The following is a 23,217-nucleotide window of genomic DNA, read 5'->3' on the forward strand; positions in this document are numbered from 1 at the left end:
AGTGAAATAATATAACTCAAATTAGTAAATCAAGTATACAGCTTTAACAATCCCTGCTCTAATGAAGGGGTTGATATATCATGTATCAACTAATTAATATAAATCCAGTTAAAATAAAATAATTGCGGGAAAACTTTCATCAGTCACCTTAACATTTCTGAATAAATATAGATGAATGACCATCTTGATACTTGTTAAACTAATATTAAAATTCTGATTAAACTGAATAAAGTAATTATATGTTATATGATAAATTTTTTTCCCAGTTTTAAATCATTCATCCAACGAAAACCACTTTTTTGTTTTAGTTTTTATTTTGTTTATTCATTTTCTAACACAAACATAGACATACACAAACAAGCTTCTTTGCTACTGATTAAAAACGGCTGAACTCCAAAAACCGAATAGCGTACAGCATCTTTTTGCAGGTTCTCGGCAGGAGATTTGCACTGTGCCATTAGCAAGGTCTTTTACAGTTATAGCTCGAAGGCATAAATTCTTTTTGCTTTTGTTACCTTGTCCGCAAACCATAGTCCAACATTGTGTATATATATATTTTTTATTATTCAACCCATTAGATCATACAAGCAACTAACGGCTTAGGTTCCATCACTCAGGATTCACCGTGTATCTCTTCTGCTTCTGATCGATTTACTAACCACGAGCGCATTTAGCGAAGGGGAGATTAAATGCAAGAAAGTTTTCCGGGCGAGGAACTCACGTGTCGCAATTCGAGCCAACATCGCCGAGGCAATCAGCTGATCCGTGTAAACAAACCTCTAGTTTCTTTTCGGACGAATATATGGTTTTGAGAAGTACGTTAAGGGATAGCTGTGTTTTATTATTATTATTATTATTAAAAAGGATGGTTGGTGAGGAGAAAATAGAATAATTGCAGGAATTGTTGATTTTATATGTGAAAATAAAATGACGTCACGGTTTAAATCCCACGTTGGCCAATCAGAAATGGTTATTTGGGACCGAACCAATCAGCGAGGAGCATATCTCCGCGCGGACCAATCGGCGAGTAGCGCGGCCTTTTTGACCGTTGACCACGTGACCGCCGGGCCGTTTGAAACTCAGTGTCGAGTCGGCGTCGCTTGAGAGAGGACCTGTTTTGAAGGAGATTTCACAGTGAAAAAAGCCACACATTCTCGAATATCCGGTTGATTTTTATCCATCATGTCTTTGAGAACCACCACGCATCTCAACAGTGTAAGTTCCAAGTTGGGAAAGACGGAAGAAAGGGCGAGAAAGGCGGAAATTGTAATGTTCTCGGCGCCACGAGGCTTGGGTACGCGCCGGCCGTTTAAATGCCCCGGAATTTAAATCTTTGTCTCCATTGGCGGCTTCGGTCCATTTCATTTTTTTTTTTTCATTCTATTTCCTCTAGCACTTTATCGCCATCGGTATTTAGAACCTCTCCGGTGTTCGGCTTCCCGTAGCGTGATTGGGAACATTTATTATTAGGAATATTTGAATTGGAGAATTCTGTGGCGGTTATTTGTTTGTTTTCGTATGTTTTTTTTCTTTCGATGTCTGTTATACTTCCATCGTTTTTAATGGTTTGATGTCTGTAATTGACGCCTTCAACCTTTTACGTGAAGAATATTCCAATTGCTTTGTAATTTGAATATTTAAAATGACTTGGGATATGCATTGTTGATAGGCCTACTTGGTTTGAATCTCCTGTGAATACGGAATGATGTTTGGGGTCTATTTAAAGGTGTGATTGCATCCCATAAGTTTTATTAAGTGGTGGTGAAACCTGTTTTTTCCTTTTTTTTTCTTGCCTGGGAATTAGTTTTCTAGGTTTTAAATGATCAAATTTTATTTTTTTTCTTCTCTAGTAACCCAGGAATTTGAAGTCCATTATTTTAAATTGTTTAATTACACTGGTCTCTGGGACCTCGGATTTTGACAGTAGATTCAGTCAAGAGTTATGACTTGATTCTTCCTTGTAATAAATTGCTAGGGAGGTATATAAGCTCGTGACGAGTTGTTCCCTTCACCAGTGTAGAGGCTACGTGTATGACAGGGTTAGAGAAATGGGTGTTTTGTATTTCTGAAATCATTAGACACTCTTTGAGTATTTGGTTTCACAAGCCTAAAAGTAAACCCTCTTTCCTCTTTTAATATATCCCACTGTCTTTCTTTTTTGCCAGAACCTGGGGCACGACCTGAACAATCCCCGCAAAGTAGAGGCCAAAATGATCCAGGGGCCAGTCACCCGTCGTGCGTTTGTGGATGTTGGCAACCGTGCCATTCCTGTGCAAGGGCCCAAACCTCCCCTCAAGCCTGGGGAGATCTCCCGAAATGAGTCCGTGAAGCTGCAGAAGCCCAAAGCCGGCCTCTCTGGGCTGCTCGCCAGGTGGGACTTTTTTCTTCTGGGGGTAAGGGTAGGTTACATATATATAAAGGGATTTCTTGGAGACTGGTAATTCATTCTGGCCGGGCCATAAGTGAAAGGCCCGGGCGAAGCCAGAACTTCGCAAATCTCAAGCAAGCACTGGTAATTCTAATGTAAGGGTATACGAGGAGTGTGATTCCGAAATGGTATTCCGTGATGCAGCTGAATGTCTTTTTTTGATTGTGATTGCTCAGGAAATGGTTCAATATTATGGATCGTTATATCGGATTATTAATTTTTTTGTATTTGTCAGATCCGGCAAAGAGAATGTGAAGCCCCTGAAGGAAGTGGTAGAGCATGTGGAGCAGATGGATGTGGAGGAGGAAGCCAAAGTGGAAGAGCTGGCTATTGCTTTCTCCACCCAGAGACTAGATGTTGAAGATATTGATGCCCAAGACAGTGATAATCCTCAGCTTGTATCTGAATATGTGAATGATATCTACAAGTACCTGCGAGAGCTGGAGGTACAGACCTGTTGATCTTGGTTGGAATACTGTGTATGAAAATCTTGTTCTGTAGAGAAAGTTTAGTGATTATGTATTTTATGCCATGGCAAGCTAATCATGTTGGCAACACTGAAGTCGGTTGTCAACCAGCTTGCGTGGAAATATTAAATATGCAGACTTCAGGGCCGGTTGTCACTAAGAGTGTCATATTGGTAGTATAAGTCTAGAAACAAACCAATCCATATGTATTTTAGATGCTTAAATATTGTGCTGTGTGGTGCAATCTTACACCGCCAGTGGATGGTAAACCCCAGCCATTCCTTGCACTCGTGGGGTAGTTTGGAAGTACAATAAACACAGCCAGTTTTTTCCCTCTAACAGGATGCCAACAAAGTCAAGCCCAGATACCTAGAAGGCCAAGTAATTACAGGAAAGATGAGAGCAATTTTGATTGACTGGCTTGTCCAAGTACACCTCCGCTTCACTCTGCTTCAAGAAACACTGTATCTGACTGTTGCTATCATTGACAGATTTCTCCAGGTAACTAGATGTTTTTACTTATCTTTATTTAATTTTCATTTATTTCTGTTTTTGTAATAACTTTTTTCCTTTTTACATTAATTTTTAAATGGTTTCTTACCACTTCCAGACTCAGAGGAATATACCACGTAACAAGCTACAGTTAGTTGGTGTGACTGCCATGTTCATTGCTAGCAAATATGAAGAAATGTATTGCCCAGAAATCGGGGACTTCGCATACATCACAGACAAAGCCTACTCTAAGGCAGAGATTCGTAAAATGGAGGTGACCATGCTGAATGAGCTGGGCTTCAATGTATCCTATCCCCTTCCCTTACACTTCCTGCGAAGAAACAGCAAAGCTGGCTCTGTGAGTACTGAGTGATTATGGTATGATGATGCAATATTACTCCTATAATATAAAATACTGATATGCTTCTGATTTGTAGTAAAACTAGTAATTCTGTGTCAACAGGTTGATGCTTCTCAACACACCTTGGCAAAGTACTTGATGGAACTTTGCTTGCCAGAGTACAGCATGTGCCATTACAAGTCGTCAATGATTGCTGCATCTGCTCTCTGCCTTTCACTTAAGTATGAGATTTAAGATTTTAACTAGGATTACTTCAAGTGACATTAAATTTTACTCGCTTCCTAGATTGCAGTTAATATTGTGCTTTAATAATTGCTACTTATGTTTTAATCCAGTCCTCATGGTTTTATTGTTAGTGCTTTTCTTAAGTTGAAATGGATGTTGCTAATATTTGTCCATCATTGATGTTCAATCAAGGATACCATCCCTTTTTGCCATTAGAAAAATGCAAAAAAAAAAAAAACTTATCTGGTGAGGATTTGGACTATTTCTTTAAATTATCTATCCATTAAAATTCCTCCCCACCCCTTCAGTAATTTTTTATATTTTCCTTTTAGGTTGTTGGATGGCAATAACTGGAGTGATACATTGACTTTCTATTCTCGCTACACTGAACAACAGCTCATGCCAGTCATGTGCAAAATGGCATCAGTTGTAGTAAAGAGCAGTAGTGCCAAGCAACAGGTAAGAGTAATTTTAGCTTTCAATTCTTATATATAAAGGAAAATTTTATTTTGATAAGTAGGGCACATTTAAAATATGAATTTAGACTGTTTTTACTTGGTTCAAAATGTGTACATTTTGAACTTCATCATGCTTATACAGTTTGCTTACATCTTGCAATGGAGATGCAAAGCTTGCCACTTGCTCATTTTCATCTCCCCTGTATCAGGTCTGATCCCTAGTTTTGTGCATGTTTTGTGTAAAGAAGTCTTGTTAATTAGTATTTTACTTGCAGGCTGTAAGACAGAAGTACAAAGCCAGCAAGTTGATGAAAATTAGTGAGATTCCCCAGCTCAAATCGAAGCTCATCAACTCGCTCGCAGAGAAGAGTGCGTCTTATGCATGAGGTGGTTGCCATTTATAAAGTAAATATTGTACATGTTGAATGAATGGACTGGTTTTTGTACATATTGCTTTAAGATGCCAGTTTTTCTTTTTCATAAGCTTTCAGATTTATAAAATACTGACTACCAGTATTTAATTTTTTATTTTACAAGACTAGTTCTCTGGGTTAGCATGTACAACCCAGAGTGACTGGTTTTGGCATCTATCCATTTATCATGGTCTTCATTGTATTAATATAATTTTAGACAGGACAAAAATGGCTATTTGATGAAAGGAACTTGCAAAGAAGTATATGCTATAATGTCTTGTAATGTATATATGATCTGTGATAAACTTTTAGTTATGTTCTGTATGTATACCTATATAATAAACCAGTTTTATCCAAGATCTGTATTCCACTATTTTTTATGCCTTTAGTTATACATTGCAACCATAAGTGTGGATTGACAGTAAATAAGTTGATTTATAGATTATTGTTCATAACCATTCCTTTCCTATAGTTTTCAGCATCACCAAAGAAAATAAATATGCATGCTTTACTTTATAAATGCAAAAGAACAGGCTTGTGTGCCAAATATTGTACACATTTTATTCTTTATTTTAGAACTCGATGTTGATTTTATGTGCAGGATGCATATTCCTTTATGCAGATTAGGTGCTTTCCCAAATGTGATTTTAACGTCTGCACTTTTAAAATATTCCGTAAATTGTCACAGGTATATTTTTTGTATGGTAATGCAGTTTCGGTAATTTAGGATTAATGAACCAAGGAATCCTGTTTTCCATAATTTTTGTTGTACCTTTTTGATCAGCAGTTGCTTTGGATGGTAGTGGTCCCAAAATTTCTAGGGACAAAGGTGGACGTTGTATTTAGCGGCTGTAAAATAGGATAGAAGTGGGGAGAAAAAAAAAAAGGAAAACTATTTTTTCTGGTATTGCATCCTAGAAAAGATCTAGTTCTTGACCAAAGGATGTATTAAATTGTTCTCATGTGGATTTTACTAGACTAAACTAGGTGCTATATTCTTACTATGTATACTTCCAGTTGAAAGAAATGTAAATGCATGTTACCCATACTACTGTAATTTTTAGAAAAGTAAACAAAATACAATATTAAATCTTTCCTTTTTCCACTATCATTAAAATATTTGCATGTATGGAAGAGAGAGATACTACTCGATAGCAACATGGTACACACTAATTCATAATACTCGACCTGTATGTCCCAGTGGTGAGAGTGGAACTGATTATTGCTATGGATATATACATATATGTACACAACACACACACACCAACTGCTTCTATTCTTAAGCATGACTAAGTGTGGCATCTAGGAAATACTTTAGACAAATTGAGTTGGCAGCTTTTTGAGAAGCAATGTTGACTTCCCATGCTATCATAAGTGTTAGGCTTTTAGGTATTCCCTCCCCAAGGATGATAATTAGGCTTTAAATAGAGAACCAACAACAGCACTGAGTAAATATTAAATGACAATGCAAGTAAAACCTCAAGAAACTTGACTTCTAAAGCAACTTCATAAATATTTGTTCATATAGTACATAGGTTGAGTAGTGCTGTTGAACGGAAGAGATTAGCTTCATGCAGTGTTATTTTAATCTATGAAACTTGTCAGTTTTTTTTTTTTTACATCGGGCAACTGTATTCTACTGCCTTAGATAACTTTGTGTTCCCAAGCTATGGATCTAGTAAATACCCTCCAGCCTGTTTAGCCCATGATATTCTGCCAACGTGTAAATGCTTATGAAATGTAATTGGTAGCTCATATGCATGTGGATTATGAATACATGAGTACAGTGGATCATTTTGCATAGTCAATTAATTTTTGCGAAAGAAAGGTTAGTTTTCAGGCATCCTCATGCTTTTGAGAATTTTTAAAGTAAATTATAATCATAGTTGCTTGGGATACAAAGGCTGACAAAAAAAATAGTAAATAAAGGCATATTTTTCATATAAAAATAACTTTTAGAGTATGTTTACAGTCAAACATGGAATCTTTACTATCATTCCCAACAAACAACAATGTTCAGATTATCACTCATTTTTTTTACATTAGATGCCTACAGGGGAATGTCTATGAAATTGTAGGTGCAGTCAATTGATTAACAAAGTTCTGCAAATTGTGCTAGCACCAGGAAACACCATGACCCTAATATACCAATCACTTCAAAGCCATGTCCACACAAGAGGCAGAGTTATACAGCCAGTGGTTTGTCCACCTCAGGTGTTACTTGGGCATGACCACCAATCAGGCCTGCTATCTGAATATGCCTTTAGGGAGAATTACCAGATCAAGTAGTTCCTGGCCAGCAGGCTTTTGGCACTACAGGGCATAAGCATTTTGAATATTTGCCTGCAGTTTCCTGCTTTTGAGCTCTACAAGTGCCTGCTACTCACCTACATGTTGGGTAAGTCTTTATCTGCACAAGCACTGCCTCTCATGTGGATATGGCTTTAAGGGTGAGTTTGGTATGCAAATGTTCACATGCAATCTAGAATATAAACAGGAATTAAAAGGACTGCATGAGTTTAGACCACTAACTGTCACAGTATGTTTTTTAAAATACCAACCCTACTAAAGGGAAATTTGGGAGTGTTCATTTACATGTATCTATATTTTTGCTGTGTACAGGGTGTAGTTTTAAAGGCTTTCCAACAATAAAATAAAAATGCTTAACTATATTCACATTATTGGTTCTTAATGTGAATATAGTTAAGCAAAATTCTATAATCTTTCTTGATTGCAATTGATGTTTTACACTTGGGACTCTCCAATTTGAGGTTACAGCAATGCCCTCGTGTTGCTTTGATGCCCTTTCCTAATATCATTTGTGGTCCACCTTGGGCATAGGAAGCTACCTGGAAGACAAGTGAAGTTCCACAGAACCACTGTGGTCCTGCACTGAGTTACTGTATTTAAAGTAAACAATAACTTCATGCCAAATATAAATCATTTGTAATTATAACCTTGGTTGATTATCCAGTATATTATATGTTTGTTTATTTTGATTTGTCTCATCTTAATATTCAATTCACTTTATGTAGCTTGCATTTTTTTCCTTTCCTTTCTGATGTATTTGTACGATTAAACGATAATTCCTTCAAATCTAAACAGCCACAAAATTTTGTCATTATAGATCATTTACAAATTTAATTACAGATTTTAACATTTTGTTGAATATTCCTTGCAATTACAAAGAAGGATTCTGAGAGGGTTCTTCAAAACAAATTTGACAGTGTATCTGAAATATATTTCTGGTTGTCTAATGAGATGTGAAAATAGATAAGCAATATCACTTAAGTTCCCTATTATTTCACACAAACTTTAGAACTGAAATACATTAATTTCTTATAGAATAAATAACCATGCTTACAGGCCACAAAATATCACTTCCTCTGAGCCTGGAACATACTGTACAAACTATTTTGAATCCATGTGAGGGAAGGCAGTTCTGTTAATTCATTACTGCCCCATCCATGCTGATGCAGGAGAAAAATATATATCATCTATCAGTTACCTATTCTGTTAACTTCTGAAAATATATACAGAATAGGATCAGTAGTAATTAATTTAATTCAATTTGTAAATTTAGTTTTATTTCATTTGTTACAATGGATATTCTTGGTGTGACATGCTGTCTGTTTTATTTTGTTTCTAAATTACCCCGTGTGCAAGGAATGGCCGGGGTTACCATCCACTGGTGGCGAGGGATTTGAACGCGGATCAGCAAGATTGCCAGACGAGATCACTACTGCTGCACCACACAGTATAGTAGTAAGTATGGATAAACACATTGTTTTCCTCTTAACCCAGTGCCACCGGGAAAATAAAGCATTCACTGTAGTATTATTTTGTGAAGTTTCTTTGAACATAGCTGGCTCTACAAGTGCTGAGCTACCGAGGAGTCAATTCGTAACCTTGTGACCTAACCTGATATCACCTTTCCTTGAGTTTTCAGGAAAATTTTTTTTCTTTAACTAATCCTGTTATTATTATAGCCATTATTAAATTTTATTGACATCATTAACAGTAATATAAGATACCAGAAAATACTTCCAAAAATCAAGGGAAGGCTAAGTGAGACAGAGTACTAGTAATTGGCTCATTGGTGACTTAGTATTTGTGGAGCCATCTATGTGTTAAGACAATAAGCTAAACTCACAGTGAGCATGGCATGGTTTGTAAAGGCCATCCTCAGAGGCAGCAGGTTAATTGTCCTCCTGAAGTCCCTACATATTTGCAGAAAATTATAAGTAGAAAATCAATAAATACAACAAATTAACAAAAATATTATACTTCGCCAATCATTTGATAAAAAACTCTAAAAATGTACTTACACTTATTGAATTACAAACAATCAATCACTTAAAAACATTTGAGACATTATAAATGTTCAGAAAGTCTCTGTTACAGATGATGCTGTGATAGATTTTGTTGTATACTACTAAATCTCTTTCCATTATTTTTCTTCTTAACCCTTAAAGTGTTATTGTCATAATGTTACCCATGGTGAAAGATGGCATAAGACAGTGTACCACAACTTTGTCCGATTTTTAAAAATTACTATTATTATTAGTCTTAATTTTCACATATTGCATGGACACATTACACAGGAGTGTCATATTCAGGTAATTTTATCAGCTAATATTTCCATTTCTTTATCAAAAAGCCTGAATCTTGTTTTATTTTTTGTCCTATAAAGTTCTGAAATTTCCTGTCCTTCAGAAGCTAATGTGCAGTGCTTTGGAGATAATTTTCTAAATTGTAGTCTTGTACAAACAGACCCATTATTCTAAAAGATTAAGATGTATTTGAGGTGTCCCTGAGTATAACTTATCAGGTTCATGTTTTACATTGATTACTGTGTGTGCAAATCCACCTTCATTTTGCTCATGCAGTTTAACACCAATTATCATGTTCACAACTTTTTACTTCCTCATTTATAAAAAAAATATGCTAAAACAAAAAACACAGACTAAAATACCTTTAAACAGACTTAAAACATATAGAGTACAGTTACATCCTTGTATTTGCTCTCCTGGTACCAGGTACTTCATACACAAAGAGATCATCAGCACACTGTACGCTTAATCCTGCTCCTGTGGCTGCTGCCTGTGCTTGCTCTTCCAGCAGTGCCACAGTCTCCTCTCCTTCCTGTAAAAAGAGAAAGAAATTCTTATCCTGACTCTAAATCAGTGAGTTAACTGATTAATAGGTATAACTCCTGCTGAAGCTATTATGTAATTTGATACTGAAAACACTTTTTACTTTCATATGTAAATAGATTAGTTCAGTGATTTTTTAACTATGCATTAATAAAATTTATTTATTACTATTCCTTGCCAGTAAAATTGCAAATTAGGATTCAGCACTTTGTTTACGATCCAACCAAAACACTGCATATTAGGAAATAATTTTCTCCTTTTTTTGGTATTTGCTTTGTGTAAAAGATGATACAATTATTCATCAAATTTGTAAAGCAACACATTATTCATTATCATTGTAGATCCTTACTTACTAATCCTATATTGCTGTTTGCTCTGACAAATATTTTCTAAAACTAAAACTGATATGAAGAAAAAGTTAATTGAGCATTGGGTAAATAAATCCAAGCATGCACATTATTTCTTCAAAATGCTTGCTAAGACTGGACTTCATCCAATTTTCAGGTACAACTTCAATTTAGCTTTTATTCTTAACAGAGTTGAAACAACTCCTGTGAATGCAACCTGATAAGTTTAAGTGCAATCTCACAATTTCTGTTTAAAAAATATATATCATAAAATAAAGGTAAAAATCAAATCTTGCAATGCTATTATTTTTCTCCTTCACTCAGATTTCTTAATTCTTTTCAGTTTTAGTCTTACAATAATAGTAGCGATATGATATAACCATATGATATTTCTTGGTATAAAAGATAATAAAATCTTAAAGAAAATTCTAAATAAAGGCTATACAAGAAAAAAAGGGCCAAATCTGCATTTACTATGCAGAACTTGTTGCAAAGGGTGTGACTGCTAATCATATATCATACAATTGTGTCCAATTATACAATCTTCAGGTATATATCTGATGAAAAACACATAATTCAAATTATTAATCCTGTCTTTGGGAGTCTTTCATCCTCAGTCAAATTGTACTAAACAAAAGTGGTATTTAAATGCTACACACTAAACTTTTTTCAACTTATCTCCTCAGTGTGTGCCAGGCTTATCAACAGACAATGGTGCTAGATGTAAATTTTAAAAATAATTGACAATCATGAATGAACTAACAGTGCACCAAAGACAGTGATTCAGGTTGTTCTTGTGCAGCTGGCAACATGGAGAGCTGGAATGACAAAGTTGGAGTGAGGATAGGACAGAGGGAGTAGAGTGGGGATGAGACAGAGGGAATGGAGAGAGGATGAGACAGAGGGAGTGGAGTGAGCATGGGACAGAGGGAGTGAAAGGTTCGTGAAGAGTGGACCAGGGTCAACGAAGCCCAATATCTGCAGACACATCCCAGAATTGAGAAGTTTAGCTTTACCTTTAAAGATTCTTTTGAAGATGGGCTGTATCTCTGTGAAAAGTGGTTGAGCAAGAGCACCTTGGCTCCAACTGTCTTGGCAAAGGCCACAGCTTGACTGGGAGTGGAATGGCCAAACTCCATTGCTTTTTCTCCGAGAGAGTCGTCATGTGTTGCTTCATGGACGACCACATCGCAGCTCCTAAAAAATCACAAAAATAGATTAATAAATGATAAAAAAAATGAGTTATACTGTCTAAAACCATATCAGGTTTAACAAAACAACCCCAGTTGTCAAATACAAAAAAAATCCTTTAGAAAATTTGGTTGTCAGTCTTAGTCACCATTATGTAATTCAGAATAAATTATAATTTGCAGATAGAGTTAAAACACCATGACACAATTAGGAACTCTGTAACATCTCTATAGGTAATTTTGTAACATATCTATAAAGGATGTATAAATGTATTTATAAAAATATACTGGTTCTTGTCAGGCAAACACATTTTCTATCAAAGCAATGTAACAGTTAGTTTACATGTTTTTTCTTACAACATAAAAACACTGTATCCAATTCCTTTCTGGAAATTTTAAACACAATTTTTAAAAAGATGCAAACACTGAGAGAACATACATAAATTTAGCATTTTTAGTCAAACTAGACAGATCCATCTATTGTCTCATTTGACTTGAAATACTTGAGTCTGTGTTCCTTTACCTACTGTGTTTGTTTGTTTTGACAAAAGACTGTGCTTTGTGATAATGAAGTATATCACATGGTGAAAATACTATACAGCAGGGTATGCACTATGTAATACACAGTACCTTTCAAATGTTTAGTACATAGTATATGAATTGAATGCATCCAGAAGAACTTGAAAGTACTGTTCCAGATGGGCATTTAAACTAATACTAAACGTTCCAAAAAAAAGTACAAGGGATTATAAAAAAAAAAAAAAAAGGCATCAAAATTTACAACATCCTGATAATCAAAACCATGAAAAAAAAAGCAAAAAGGAAAAGAAAGAAAGAAAAAAAAGAATTAAAAACGTAAATGAAGCGAAACCAACTGGATCATATGGGCGAGAGGTGATGCATCACTCGTGTCTCCAAGTATGACAAGCGTTCGTCCTTGAATGGGTGGGCCGAGGACCATATCTGGGGTGATGACATCTCCGTTGTCCATCGTTATCGACTTTCCACTCTTTAGCTGGCCATAAATGGGGCCTAATGAGAAACACATGGAAAAGAATTAGTGGGGAATCATTGCCTGTTTCATTAATATATTATTTCCTTTTTCTAAATAAGTGAATCCAATATTTAATGAACTGTTTTGAGACAGAGACAGAGAAAGAGAGAGAGAGAGAGAGAGAGAGAGAGAGAGAGAGAGAGAGAGAGAGAGAGAAGAGAGAGAGAGAGAGAGAGAGAGAGAAGAGAGAGAGAGAGAGAGAGAGAGAGAGAGAGAGAGATGGAGAAAGAAAGAGAGATAGAGACAAAAAGAGGGATAGAGAAAGAGAGAGAGAGACAGAGAAAGAAAGAGAGAGATAGAAAAAGAGAGAGAGAAAGAGAAAGAAAGCAAAAGAAAAAGAGAGAGGTAGAGTAAAATGAAAGGATAGAGAAAAAAAAAACAGAAAGGCAGAGCGAGAGACAGGCACAAAGAGAGAGAGATGGTCAGAGAGAACGAATGAAAGAGCAAGAGAAAGAAAGAGTCAAGCCTTTAATCATCCTGCATACAAACCTGGCTTTACTCCTAACGAGACGAGCTTATTCTTGTCGAGTGTGCCAGGCCTGTCTTTCTCACTGACGACAAAGCCAAAACTTGGTACCCTGTGATGAATCCAACCAGCTCGCACACACCACTCCTCATTGTCAATACTGTAAAAAAAAAAAAAAAAAAAAAAAATACAAAAATGTATGATGTAGATCATGTGAAATATTTAAATGAGAAAAATAAAGATGTCTTTTTTTGTCTTCAGAAAATGCAATGAAAATGAATAAGCTACCATTTATTCACATATTTCTTAAAAATCTATACAAAACACAAACAAACACACACCACATACAAAATGCCACATTCCCCCTTTCCCTTCCCCCTTCTCTCACTCACTTTCCTCACTCCTCTATTCTTTCTTTTTTTCTCTCTCTCTCTCTCTCTTTTTCCCCTTGTTTCTCTCTTCTCTCTCTCTCCCCTTTTTTCTTTTCCTTCTCTCCCCTCTCTCCCCTTCTGTTTTTTTCTCTCTCCCCTCCCCTCTCTTTTTTCCTCTCTCTCTCTCTTTTTTCTCCTCTGTTTCTCCTCTCTTTTGTCCTCCTCTCTCTCTCTCTCTCTTTTTCGCTCCCCTTCTTTTGTTTCCCCATCCCCTCTCTTCTCTCTCTTTCCCCTCTCTCTTTTTCTCTCTCTCCCCCTCTCTCTCTCTCTCTCTGTTTTCTCTCTCTCTCTTTTCTCTTTTTGGTTTTCTCTCTCTCCCCTCTCTCTTCTTTTTTTTCTCTTCTCTCTCTTTTTCTCCTCTCCTCTCTCTCTCTTTTGTTTCTCTCTCTCTCTCTCTCTCTCCTTTTCTCTCTCTACTCTTTTCCCCTCCCTTCTCTCTCCCCCATTCTCGCGTTTTTTCTCTCTCCTTTTTTTCTCTTTTCTCTTTTCTTCTCTCTTTTTCTTTTCTCCTTCTTTTCCTCTCTCTCTCTTTTCTCCCTCCTCCACCTCTCTCTCCCTTTTTTTTTCTTCCCCTCTCTCCTCCCCTCCTCCACTCTTCCTCCCCTTCCCCTCTCTCCTCTCCTCCCCTTTTGGGGTTTCGCTCTCCCCTTTTCTCTCTTTTTCCTCTCCTCTCCCCCCCCTCTCCCCTCTCTCTCTCTCCCTCCCCCTTTTCTCCCTCCACCTCTCCCTCTCTCCCTTTTTTTCCCTTCTCTCCCTTTTTTTCCCTCCCTCCTCACCCTTCTGCCCGGTCTCCCCCCTCCTCTCCCTTTTCTCCCCCCCAATCCCCCCGCCTCCTCTGTCTCCCCCTCTTCCCCCCCCCTCTCTCCCCTCCTCTCCCCTTTTTTCTTTTCCCACTCCCTCCTCCTCTCTTTTTCTCTCTCTTTTCCCCTCTCCTCTCTCCCCCCCTTTTTCCTTCTCCCCCTCTCTTTTCTCTCCCCCTCTCCCTCTCTCCCCCCCCCTTCCTCTTCCCCCTCCCTCTCTCTCTATTTCCTCCTCTCCTGTTTTTTTTTTTTTTTTTTCCCCTCTCCTCCCTCACTCTTTGGGTTTTTTTCCCCTCCCCCTTCCCCTTTTTTTCTCTTTTCCTTCTCCCCCTTTTCCTCTCCCCCTCCCTCTCTCCCCCATCTCATCTCTCTTTTTCTTTCCCATTCCCCGCTCTCTCTCTCTCCCCTCTCTCCCTTTCTCCCCTCTCTCTTCTCTCCCTCCTCTCTCTCCCTCCCCTCTCCTCCCCTTTTTTCTCTCTCTCCCCTTTTTTCTCCCTCTCTTCCCCTTTCCTCCCCTCTCTCGGGCCCCCATCTCTCTCCTCCCCTTTTCCTCCTCTCTTTTCTCTCCCTCCCCCCCTTTTCTCCTCCTTTTGTTTTTTCTCTTCTCTCCCCTCTCCCTCCTCCTCCCCTTTTTCCTTTTCTCGTCCTCCCTTCCCTTTTTTCTCCCCTTTCCCCCTCCCTTCCTCCTCCTCCCTTTCCTTCTCTCTCCTCTCCTCACTTCCCCCTCTCCTCCCTCTGCCCTCTCTCTCTCCTTCTCTCCAATTCTCTTCCTCCCTTTTCCTCTCTCTTCCTCTCTCTCTCCTCTCTCTCTCCCCCTTCTGTTTCTTTTTCCCCTTCTCTTCCCCCCGTCTCTCCCTCCCGCCTCCTTCCACCCTCTCTCTTTTCCCCCTCAAAATCTCTCTTTCCCCCCCCGTCCCCCCTCGTCTCTCCCCTCCTTCCTTTTTTTCTCCTCTCTCTCTCCTTCCCCCTCTCTCTCTCTCTTTTCTCTCCACCACTCCCCTCCTTCTCCCCTCTCTTTTTTCCTCTTCTCTCTCTCTTTTTTTTTCTCTCTTTTCTATCTCTTTTTTCTCTCTCTCTCCTCTCTCTTTTCTCTCTCTCCTCTCCCCTTCTCTCCCCCAATCTCTTTTCCTCTCTCTCCTCTCTCTCCTCTCTCTTTTTTTCCTTTTTCTCCTCATTTCTTTTTTCCCCCTCCCCAACCCCTCTCTTTTTTTCTCTCTTATTTTTTTTTTTCTCTCTCTTTTCCTTTTTCTCTCTCTCCCCTCCAATCGCTCTTTTTTCTCCCCCTCTCTCTCTCTCTTTTCTATTCTTTCCCCCTTCTCTTTCTCTTTTTTTCTCATCTTCCCCTTCTCTCTCCCCTTTTTCTCTCTCTCCTTATTTTTCTCTCCTCACCCCTTTTCTCTTTCTCTCTCTTATTTTTTTTCTCTCTCTGTCTCTCCCCTCTCTCTCCACCCCCCCCCCCGCTCTTTTTATTTTTTTTTTTTCTCTCCCCTCCCCTCTCTTCTTTTCTCCTTTTCTCTTTTCCTCCTCTCCTCTTTTTTCCCCTCTTCTCTCCCCTCTTCTCTCTCCCCTCTCTCTCTTTTCTCCTTTTTTCTCTCTTCTTGGGTCCCCTTCCTCTCTCTCTTTTCCTCCTCTCTCTCCTCCCCTCTCCTTTTTCTCCCCTTCCCCTCTCTCCTCCATTTCTCTTTTCTCGCTCTTTTCCCCCCCCCCTCTTTGACCCTTCTCCTCCTTCCTCTTTTCTCCTCCCCCCTTTCTCCTCTTTTTTCTTCTCTCCTTTTCCCCTCTCTCTTTTCTCCCCTTCATTTTCTCTCCCCCTCTCGATTTCTCTCCTCCCCCTTCTCTCTCTCTCGTTTTCGTCTCTCTCTCCCCTTGTTTTTTCCATCTCCCACCGTTTCTTTCTCTCTCTCTCCCCTTTTTCTCTCTCCCTCCTCTTTCCCTCTCTCTTTTCTCCTCTTTCTCTCTCCCCCTCTCTCCTTTTTCTCTCCCCTCTCTCTTCCTCTTTTTCCCCTCTCTCTCTCCCCCCTTCTTTCCTCCCCCCTCTGTCCCCCTCCCCCTCCCCCCTTTTCCTTCTTTTTTTCCCCCCTCACCCTTCCCATTTCCCTTCTTCTCCCCCTGCCCCTCACTCATTTTTCCTCTCTCTCTCTCTCTCCCCTCTTCAAATTCTCTCTCTCTCTCCTCCCCTTCCTCTCCCCCACCCCCCTTATTCTCCCCTCCCTCCCCTCCCTATTCTTTTCTCTCTCTCTCTTACTCATATTCCTCTCTCTCTCTCTCCCTTTCTCTCTATCTCTCTCTCCTCTTATTTCTCTCTCTCTTTTCTCCTCCCCCCTTTCCCCTCTCCTCCTCGCTCTCTCACCCTTTTTCTTTCTCTCTCTCTCTCACTCATATTCTCTCTCTCTCTCTCCCCAAACTCTTTCTCTCTCCTCTTCTCTTCCTCATATTTCTCCTCTCTCTCCCCATTTCATTTTCTCTCTTTTCTCTCATTTTCCTTTCTCTTTCTCTCTCCCCTCTCTCTTTCTCTCTTTCTCTCTCTCTCTCTCCCCTCTCCCCTTCTCCCTCTCCTCTCTCCCGTCTCTCCCTCGCTCTCTCTCTCTCCCTTCTTTTCTCTCTCTCCCCCCCTTTTCCTCTTCTCTCTCCCCCCTTTCTCTCTCCTCCCTCCCCTTTTTTTCCCCTCCCCCTCCCTCCCCCTTTTTCTCTGCCACATCCCTCTTTCTTTCTCTCTCTTTCTATCTTTCTCTCTTTCTCCCCCCCGATTTTCCCTCTCTCTTTCCCCTCACTCTCTATCTATCTGCCCTGTCTTTCTATCTCTGCCCCTTTCCCCCCCCCCCCTTTTTCTTTTCTTTTGCCTGTTCTTTTTTTCTATCTCTGTCTGTCTCTCTCTTTCTATCTCTGCCTATCTGCCTCTCTCTCTCTTTCACTCCATCTCTCTCTGCCCTTCCACTCCACCGGGCTTCTCTGCCTAAAACATCTGTGTCTCTTCCCCTTGTTTCACACCATCTGTCTCTCTGTTCCTCTCTCTTTCTCTTTCTATCTCCTTCTTTCTCCTTCTCTTTCCCTCTCTCTCTTTATATATATACATATAAAAATATATATACACATAAATACATACATAGACAAATAAGTAGACAGATTAATAGATAGATATAACTATAGATATATAGATAAAATTATGTTTATCACTTACCTACATTTTCCAGTATACTTGCCACCCCTCCATAAAACCCCCCTGGGGCTCGCTGGACCCCGGGGAAGCTCATTTGGGGTGGGGTTCGCGGGGTTCATGGGGGTCGACATGCCATTCGCCCCCACCCTGGGAAAAACTGTGAGGCAATTTCCCACCCTCGTGTACCTGGCAGGGTGAGAGAGAACAACAAGGTCAGATATTTCTTAAGTTTGATTTTTTTTTTTTTTTATTATCCCATGAAAGTAACTCCTATGAATTGCAAAAAAGCAACAACAAAAAAAGGGAAACAATAAACCTACAATTTGTTCTTATAATTTGCCTCACCATTTTATCCGACAAACACACATACAAAACTCACACAATAATTGAAAATCAGTGGAGATCTTGAAAGGCTTAACGCTGTGTAGATGAATCGCCTGAGACCCTTAGGGCCGTATATATCAACACGAGGCACTTCCTTCTCCAGTTGTTCCTCGGTCAGGCCGAACTGGGATGAAATGGTGCATAGGAGGCCAGGGAGTCCAAACATGTGATCTCCGTGAAGGTGAGTGATGAAGATCTTGTTAATCTTCTGTCTCGAAATGGCGACTTTCTGGGCCTGAATCTGGGTGCCCTCGCCACTATCGAAGAGCCAAACAGAGCCATCTGAGGAAAGGAGGGACATCACCTTCTCAAGCACTAAAGACAAGGGAGGTAAGAAACAAGAGGAAGAGGAATATCTATGATGAAGTGGGAGGAGATGATGATGATGAGAATGAGGAAAAAGAGAAGTGAATAAGTCCTTTAATATTCAGATTTTAGTTTCTTTACATATCATGTGATAAACTGACAATCTAGAGTTCATTCTTCCATTTCCAGATGCTTTGAAATAAGTAATTTTGGTTAATTACAAACATTCATTTTCTTATATCCATATGCAATCTATGCACATAAAGACTTATGAGAATAATAAGAGTATGTTTCATGCTTAATTCATTTAAGTGGCTTACCATCCTGCTGTAGAGCTAAGGATGACACACCACGCTTGGTTGTTGGGTAGCTTGAGCCGGTTCCTAGAAAGTGGAGTTTCATGGTCGATCTGTTTGAGCCAAAATATATACATATATATTTTCTTTTTGAGAGTGTGTATATTTTCATAACACAAGTTATGTAAGGATACTTTAAAATCTATATAAAAAAGCAAGAATTTACAGTAACAGTGCCAAAACACACACATGGAATTAGATGCATGTAACAAAACATTTCCATAATCTATAAAATATATACCAATTCATCTTCTCAAACTGTCTTATGAGCTTAAGAAAAAAAATAACAGCAGAAATTCAGAAAGCCGTATGTATTTTTCTTGTATAAATAAAAACACTTGTAAAGCTTGTGGAAAATGGATATATTCTGGTTTTACAAATAAAGCCAAGGGTATTTACTCCAGCAATCATGAAAACAATGCTAACTGGTATATGGTAATTATTTGCCATAGAGGATTACAAACTTGGGTAATGTTACCAAGAGCGACATACAAAGATAGAGGGAAATGGATACTGCCATCTTATCTTATAAGGCATAAGAAATAGAGTAATAAACAAAGGGGACTTGCCCCTTGTCTAGGGAATAAATAGAAGGTAGGAAAGTTTAGATTTGGATTTTTGGGTTTCATATGATTCTTTGGTTTTGGGACTTCTGTCTCTGGAGGGTGCGTCGTTCTGGGTAACAAATACCACAAGCTCACTCTTACCAGAAAACACATGGTAAAGATTAGTTTCCCTCTGCTTAAGTGTGAACTTTAGAACCATTACCTTAGTTTTCTTATTTGTCCCCTCTTATTCTGGACAAGCACACAGCATCTGTTAAATGTTCAATCCTGTCTTATAAAGAAGTAAAATGGTGCTTAGTGTCTCCGCAGATATCCTCAGAAGTCTGTTTTTAAAGGGATCTTTCGATAAGAACAGGATCTTTCTGCAATAATAGCCAGGGGGAAAATGATTGAGTCACCCACAGCCGACGTCTCTGTTTGTAAACAAATACACGTTGCTAGGAATCAGCTGGTTCTGTTGCCAACTAGTCATATATGCGGTAATTATGGAAGGATTTGGGTTTCCCGTAACATTTAAACAATAATTTGACACTATTGGAGCATGTGTATGTGCACTTCTTTACAACTTTCTGTAAGTGTTTCTGGTATGTGATGGCAATCACTGTGCCTAGCAAAGTTACCCCAGTAAGTAGAGAGAAGAGAAGAGAAGAAAGAGAAAACGGATCTGTTTATACTTAACAGTAACAAAAGTAAATATGATTTTGCTTCCTAAGCATTCAGAAATTGTTTATGGGTGGTAATTTTACTATTTGTTACCGATTTTGAATACCTTATACTTGAATGCCTCGTTGGATAGATAATATACCAATTATTTATCAACTTTAAATGTAAAACACATACAGAGGCATATAAAAAGTAAAACTTACGTAGAAAAAAAGATAAACCATAAGATCTAAAGACAAATATAACAATGTAAAAGGAGAAAAAATAAATAAAATATATAAACACATATTTATTCTATTTACTGAAAACTTTCTGTCGTGTCAAATCAAAGGTCAGTAGCGTCGTATTCAAAATATAGTGATAGCGTAAGAAAGATTTTTGGTTTACTAAAGCGATGCGTAGATGGTAAGAACAGACAAATGTGTCAGGCATCAAAGGTTACACAGCATTATGGTAAAGTACTGTGATGGAAAGAGTAAATATGAGTTAACGATTTGGGTAAGTGGACAGGAAGGGATCAAGAAAAGAACACCATCACCATCACCATCATCACCACCACCACCTCACGGTGGTTAATTTAATTATCACCGTGATAACAAGAAGCGGGGAGTAAATTAGAAGTTCGTAGCCAAATGAAAAAAACACTAAATGTAGATAGACACTGAGTTGAAAATTATTAACTGTTGAACTCATGTACGCTGTAACAAAGTTGTTTAATAATGATAACCTTACGCCAACGCTCATACAACGTTGAAAGCACCGCTTCTCGTCCGATCAGCGAAGTTAAGTCGGGTTTGGTTAGTACTTGGATGGGTGACCGCTTAGGAACTTCAGATGCAGATGGCATTACTTATTGTCCTTTTTCTTGGACGATTTTTAAAATTATATTGTGCACGGCAAAGTAGGCTTACACCAATAAAAAGGTGATGAAGAGACATAAAAAAAAGATCAATTCATTGTTTGTGGTTGTATCAATAATTTTTTTTATAATCGTCATATTAGGTCTAGTTGATTTTCAGTGTCTCTATGACACTTTAAATAATAGCGATATCAATATTATTTATTGATTTTTTCTACCGTGTCAACATCTAAGGTCATATAGCACAATGATAAAATATTATGGCGAAAAGGCTAAAATGGAGTTAGCGATTAGGATAAGTGGACAGAATAAGGGGATGAAAAAGAGAAGGAAAAGGAAAGGAGGGCAGGATAATGGTTAATGGTTAATGGTTAAAAGCAAGAGAAATGTGCTAGACATCTAAGGTCATGTAGCACTATAGTTAATGAAAAGGGAAGGGTGGGTGAGAAAGTAAATTTAAATTTGTCTAAGCCTGGGAAAAGGGAAAATTGGTGAGGTGAAAGGGTTAGGGTCGGGTGTGGAAAAGGAAATTTTAGATTAGATGTAGGAATGTATGCGTTTGAGGAAGAAAAAATAGGTTTTTGGAAGCAAAAAAAGTGGGGGAATTCGGGAAAGGGATGTCTGATAGGTTGGGGAAGGGCGGGTAAAGGGGAGGATGGTTTGGGGGGGGGGAAACCCAGAGGGTAGGGGTTTTGTTTCAAAACGGGGGGCCCCACGACAATAGGTTTGTTTGGGTTTTAAAAAGGGGAACATTCATAAGGAACAAAAGGGTGGATCAGATTGGACATCACCCTAAAGGAGTGTTTTAGACGGGTGGGGCCCAAGGGCGTAATACGGCGAAAAGCGGCTCCCAACGTCTGTTCCATGAAAGGGAAAGTTGAACAGGAGGGGGAGTTTAGTTTTACAGAATGAAAATTTTTTTAGTGCGGGGGCCCCTTGCCCAAAAAAGATTAACCAGGGATTATAAAAAGAAGGTCTTAAATTTGTGGTAAAAAACCCGGGGTTTTGGTACGTGAAAAAGCGTGGGTTGGTATAAAAGGGGTGGACAAAAGAGGCGTGGGGGTGCTAGTGTACTGCCTTTTCCCATTGCCGGGGATTCCAACATGGGCCCCTGGGGCCCCCAGCAAAATTTTATTTTTTAGGCGTGGGGAAAAGGGTTTTAGAAAAACCCAAAGGTTCTGGATCTTAAAAAAACAAGGGGGTTGGGGGGTGTTTAGTTTTATGAGATTTAATGATTTAAATGGGAGTCAGTTAAAAAATTTTAAAAGAGGAAGAGGAGAGTGATTTATATGTTTTTTTTTTTGACAAAAAGGAGTGCATACGTTCTGTAGTAAGGCCCACGGATCAGGAGGGAGTTTTTGAAATTTACAAAGTTGGGAAATTTACTGCAAAACAAAACCCGGGGGGTTGGGTTTGGACCCCTTTAAAGTAAAAAGGAAAATATTTAAGAGGAATGAATTGGAGAATGTCAAGGAAAATGAATTGGAAAGGACAAAAAGGGGGGATTTTTGTTTTTTGGGCTGGGTGGGGGAAAAAACCCAGAAGAGAAAACGGGGTGAGGATAAGCCATGGAGGGACGGAATGGACAGAGAACGGGAGAGGTTGGAGGATGGGGAAAGGGAATGGGAGAGGAGGGTATCCATGCGAGTGGAGAAAGGAGTAGATAATCGTGGAGATGAAGCTAAGGTAAGAAGTAGGGGTTGTGGGATAGTTAGTTTAGTGAGGGAAAATTGGTGGAATCGAACATAGCATCGGAGAGGGGAGAAAGGGCACGACGTCGAGATAGAGATGGTATGCCTGATTCAGTGTACAGGCTCTCAACTGGGGAGGAGCGAAAGGCGCCTAGTGCTAAGCGAAGACCACAGTGATGGATGGTTAATGGTTAAAAAGCAAGATAAATGTGCTAGACATCTAAGGTCATGTAGCACTATAGTTAATGTTAGGGAAGGGTGGTTGAGTTAGTGATTAGTTGTCTAAGCTGGGCAAAGGAATTGGTGAGTGAAAGGGTTAGGGTCGGGTATGGTAAGGAGTTAGATTAGATGAAGAATATGTATGCGTTTGAGGAAAGATAATAGGTTGTTGAAGCAAAAAGTGTGGGATTCTGTAAGGATGTCTAATAGGTTGGGAGGTCGGTGAAGGGGGGATAGGTGGGGGAAAGCAGAGGTACGAGTTGTTTCAAAACGTGGGCACGGCAGTAGGATGTGTGGGATTGGAGTGTCTGGTGGTGTGTATTGACTTTATGAGAGTTAATGAGTTACATAAGGGATTCACGTGCGTAAGGAGGGAGTGGGAGGGATAGAGGCGATGGTGGGAGGGTTAATGTGGGCGGGGTTGGGTGGGGGGGGTTGGGCTGTGTTGGGAGGGGGTAGGAGGATAGGGTGTAGGGGGGATATCGTTAGGAGGAGGATGGATATCAGCAGTTACTTGGAGTGTGGAAGGAGCAGGAGTTGTAAGATTTGGAGGGTGAGTGTCAGTTTTCATTAGGTAATCTTGAATATTTTCAATGGTTTCTTCTTCTGAGTTGGTTCGGGAGTTTTGGGGGATAAGGATTTCTTGTGAGGGGGGGAAGAGGACTGGTGTCTCAAGCATAGGAGCAAGGGAAGGTGGAGGGGATTGGTGGTGGGGGGAAGGGGGGTGG

The 23,217-nt window shown here is 39.2% G+C and overlaps 3 protein-coding genes across 6 annotated transcripts in view; 1 reads left to right on the plus strand and 2 right to left on the minus strand.

Annotated features, from left to right (window-relative positions):
* The window catches only part of LOC119590036 (CCA tRNA nucleotidyltransferase 1, mitochondrial-like), a 16,650-nt gene extending 6,807 nt beyond the window's left edge, over nucleotides 1–9,843 (minus strand). Inside the window, exon 1 of one of the 4 annotated variants that reach the window (XM_037938790.1) lies at nucleotides 9,820–9,843. Coding sequence is in view for 2 of the 4 variants with exons in the window: in XM_037938765.1 (XP_037794693.1) it covers nucleotides 660–743 (84 nt within the window). In the remaining 2 variants the exon portion in view is untranslated. Of the gene's footprint in view, nucleotides 1–413; nucleotides 546–659; nucleotides 842–9,819 lie in introns of those variants that run through there. The other 3 variants (XM_037938780.1, XM_037938765.1, XM_037938772.1) reach the window with 3 other exon arrangements.
* Nucleotides 1,059–5,929, plus strand: LOC119590056 (G2/mitotic-specific cyclin-B-like). Its single transcript, XM_037938803.1, has 8 exons — nucleotides 1,059–1,215; nucleotides 2,166–2,371; nucleotides 2,664–2,874; nucleotides 3,238–3,396; nucleotides 3,506–3,745; nucleotides 3,851–3,969; nucleotides 4,306–4,432; nucleotides 4,707–5,929. Exons 1-8 carry the CDS (start codon nucleotides 1,183–1,185, stop codon nucleotides 4,815–4,817), a joined length of 1,206 nt encoding a protein of 401 aa, XP_037794731.1. The 5' UTR covers nucleotides 1,059–1,182; the 3' UTR covers nucleotides 4,818–5,929.
* Nucleotides 9,844–17,535: 7,692 nt separating the features above from the next.
* Nucleotides 17,536–19,497, minus strand: LOC119597893 (zinc phosphodiesterase ELAC protein 1-like). Its single transcript, XM_037947563.1, has 4 exons — nucleotides 19,260–19,497; nucleotides 18,456–18,544; nucleotides 17,825–18,111; nucleotides 17,536–17,631 (listed from the first exon to the last, which is right to left on the minus strand). The coding sequence occupies exons 2-4, from the start codon at nucleotides 18,535–18,537 to the stop codon at nucleotides 17,536–17,538; spliced, it is 465 nt and encodes a 154-aa protein (XP_037803491.1). The 5' UTR covers nucleotides 18,538–18,544; nucleotides 19,260–19,497.
* Nucleotides 19,498–23,217: the final 3,720 nt, after the last annotated feature.

The sequence above is a fragment of the Penaeus monodon genome, chromosome 3 (genome assembly GCF_015228065.2).
Source record: "Penaeus monodon isolate SGIC_2016 chromosome 3, NSTDA_Pmon_1, whole genome shotgun sequence".
NCBI classification, from domain to species: Eukaryota; Metazoa; Arthropoda; class Malacostraca; order Decapoda; family Penaeidae; genus Penaeus; species Penaeus monodon.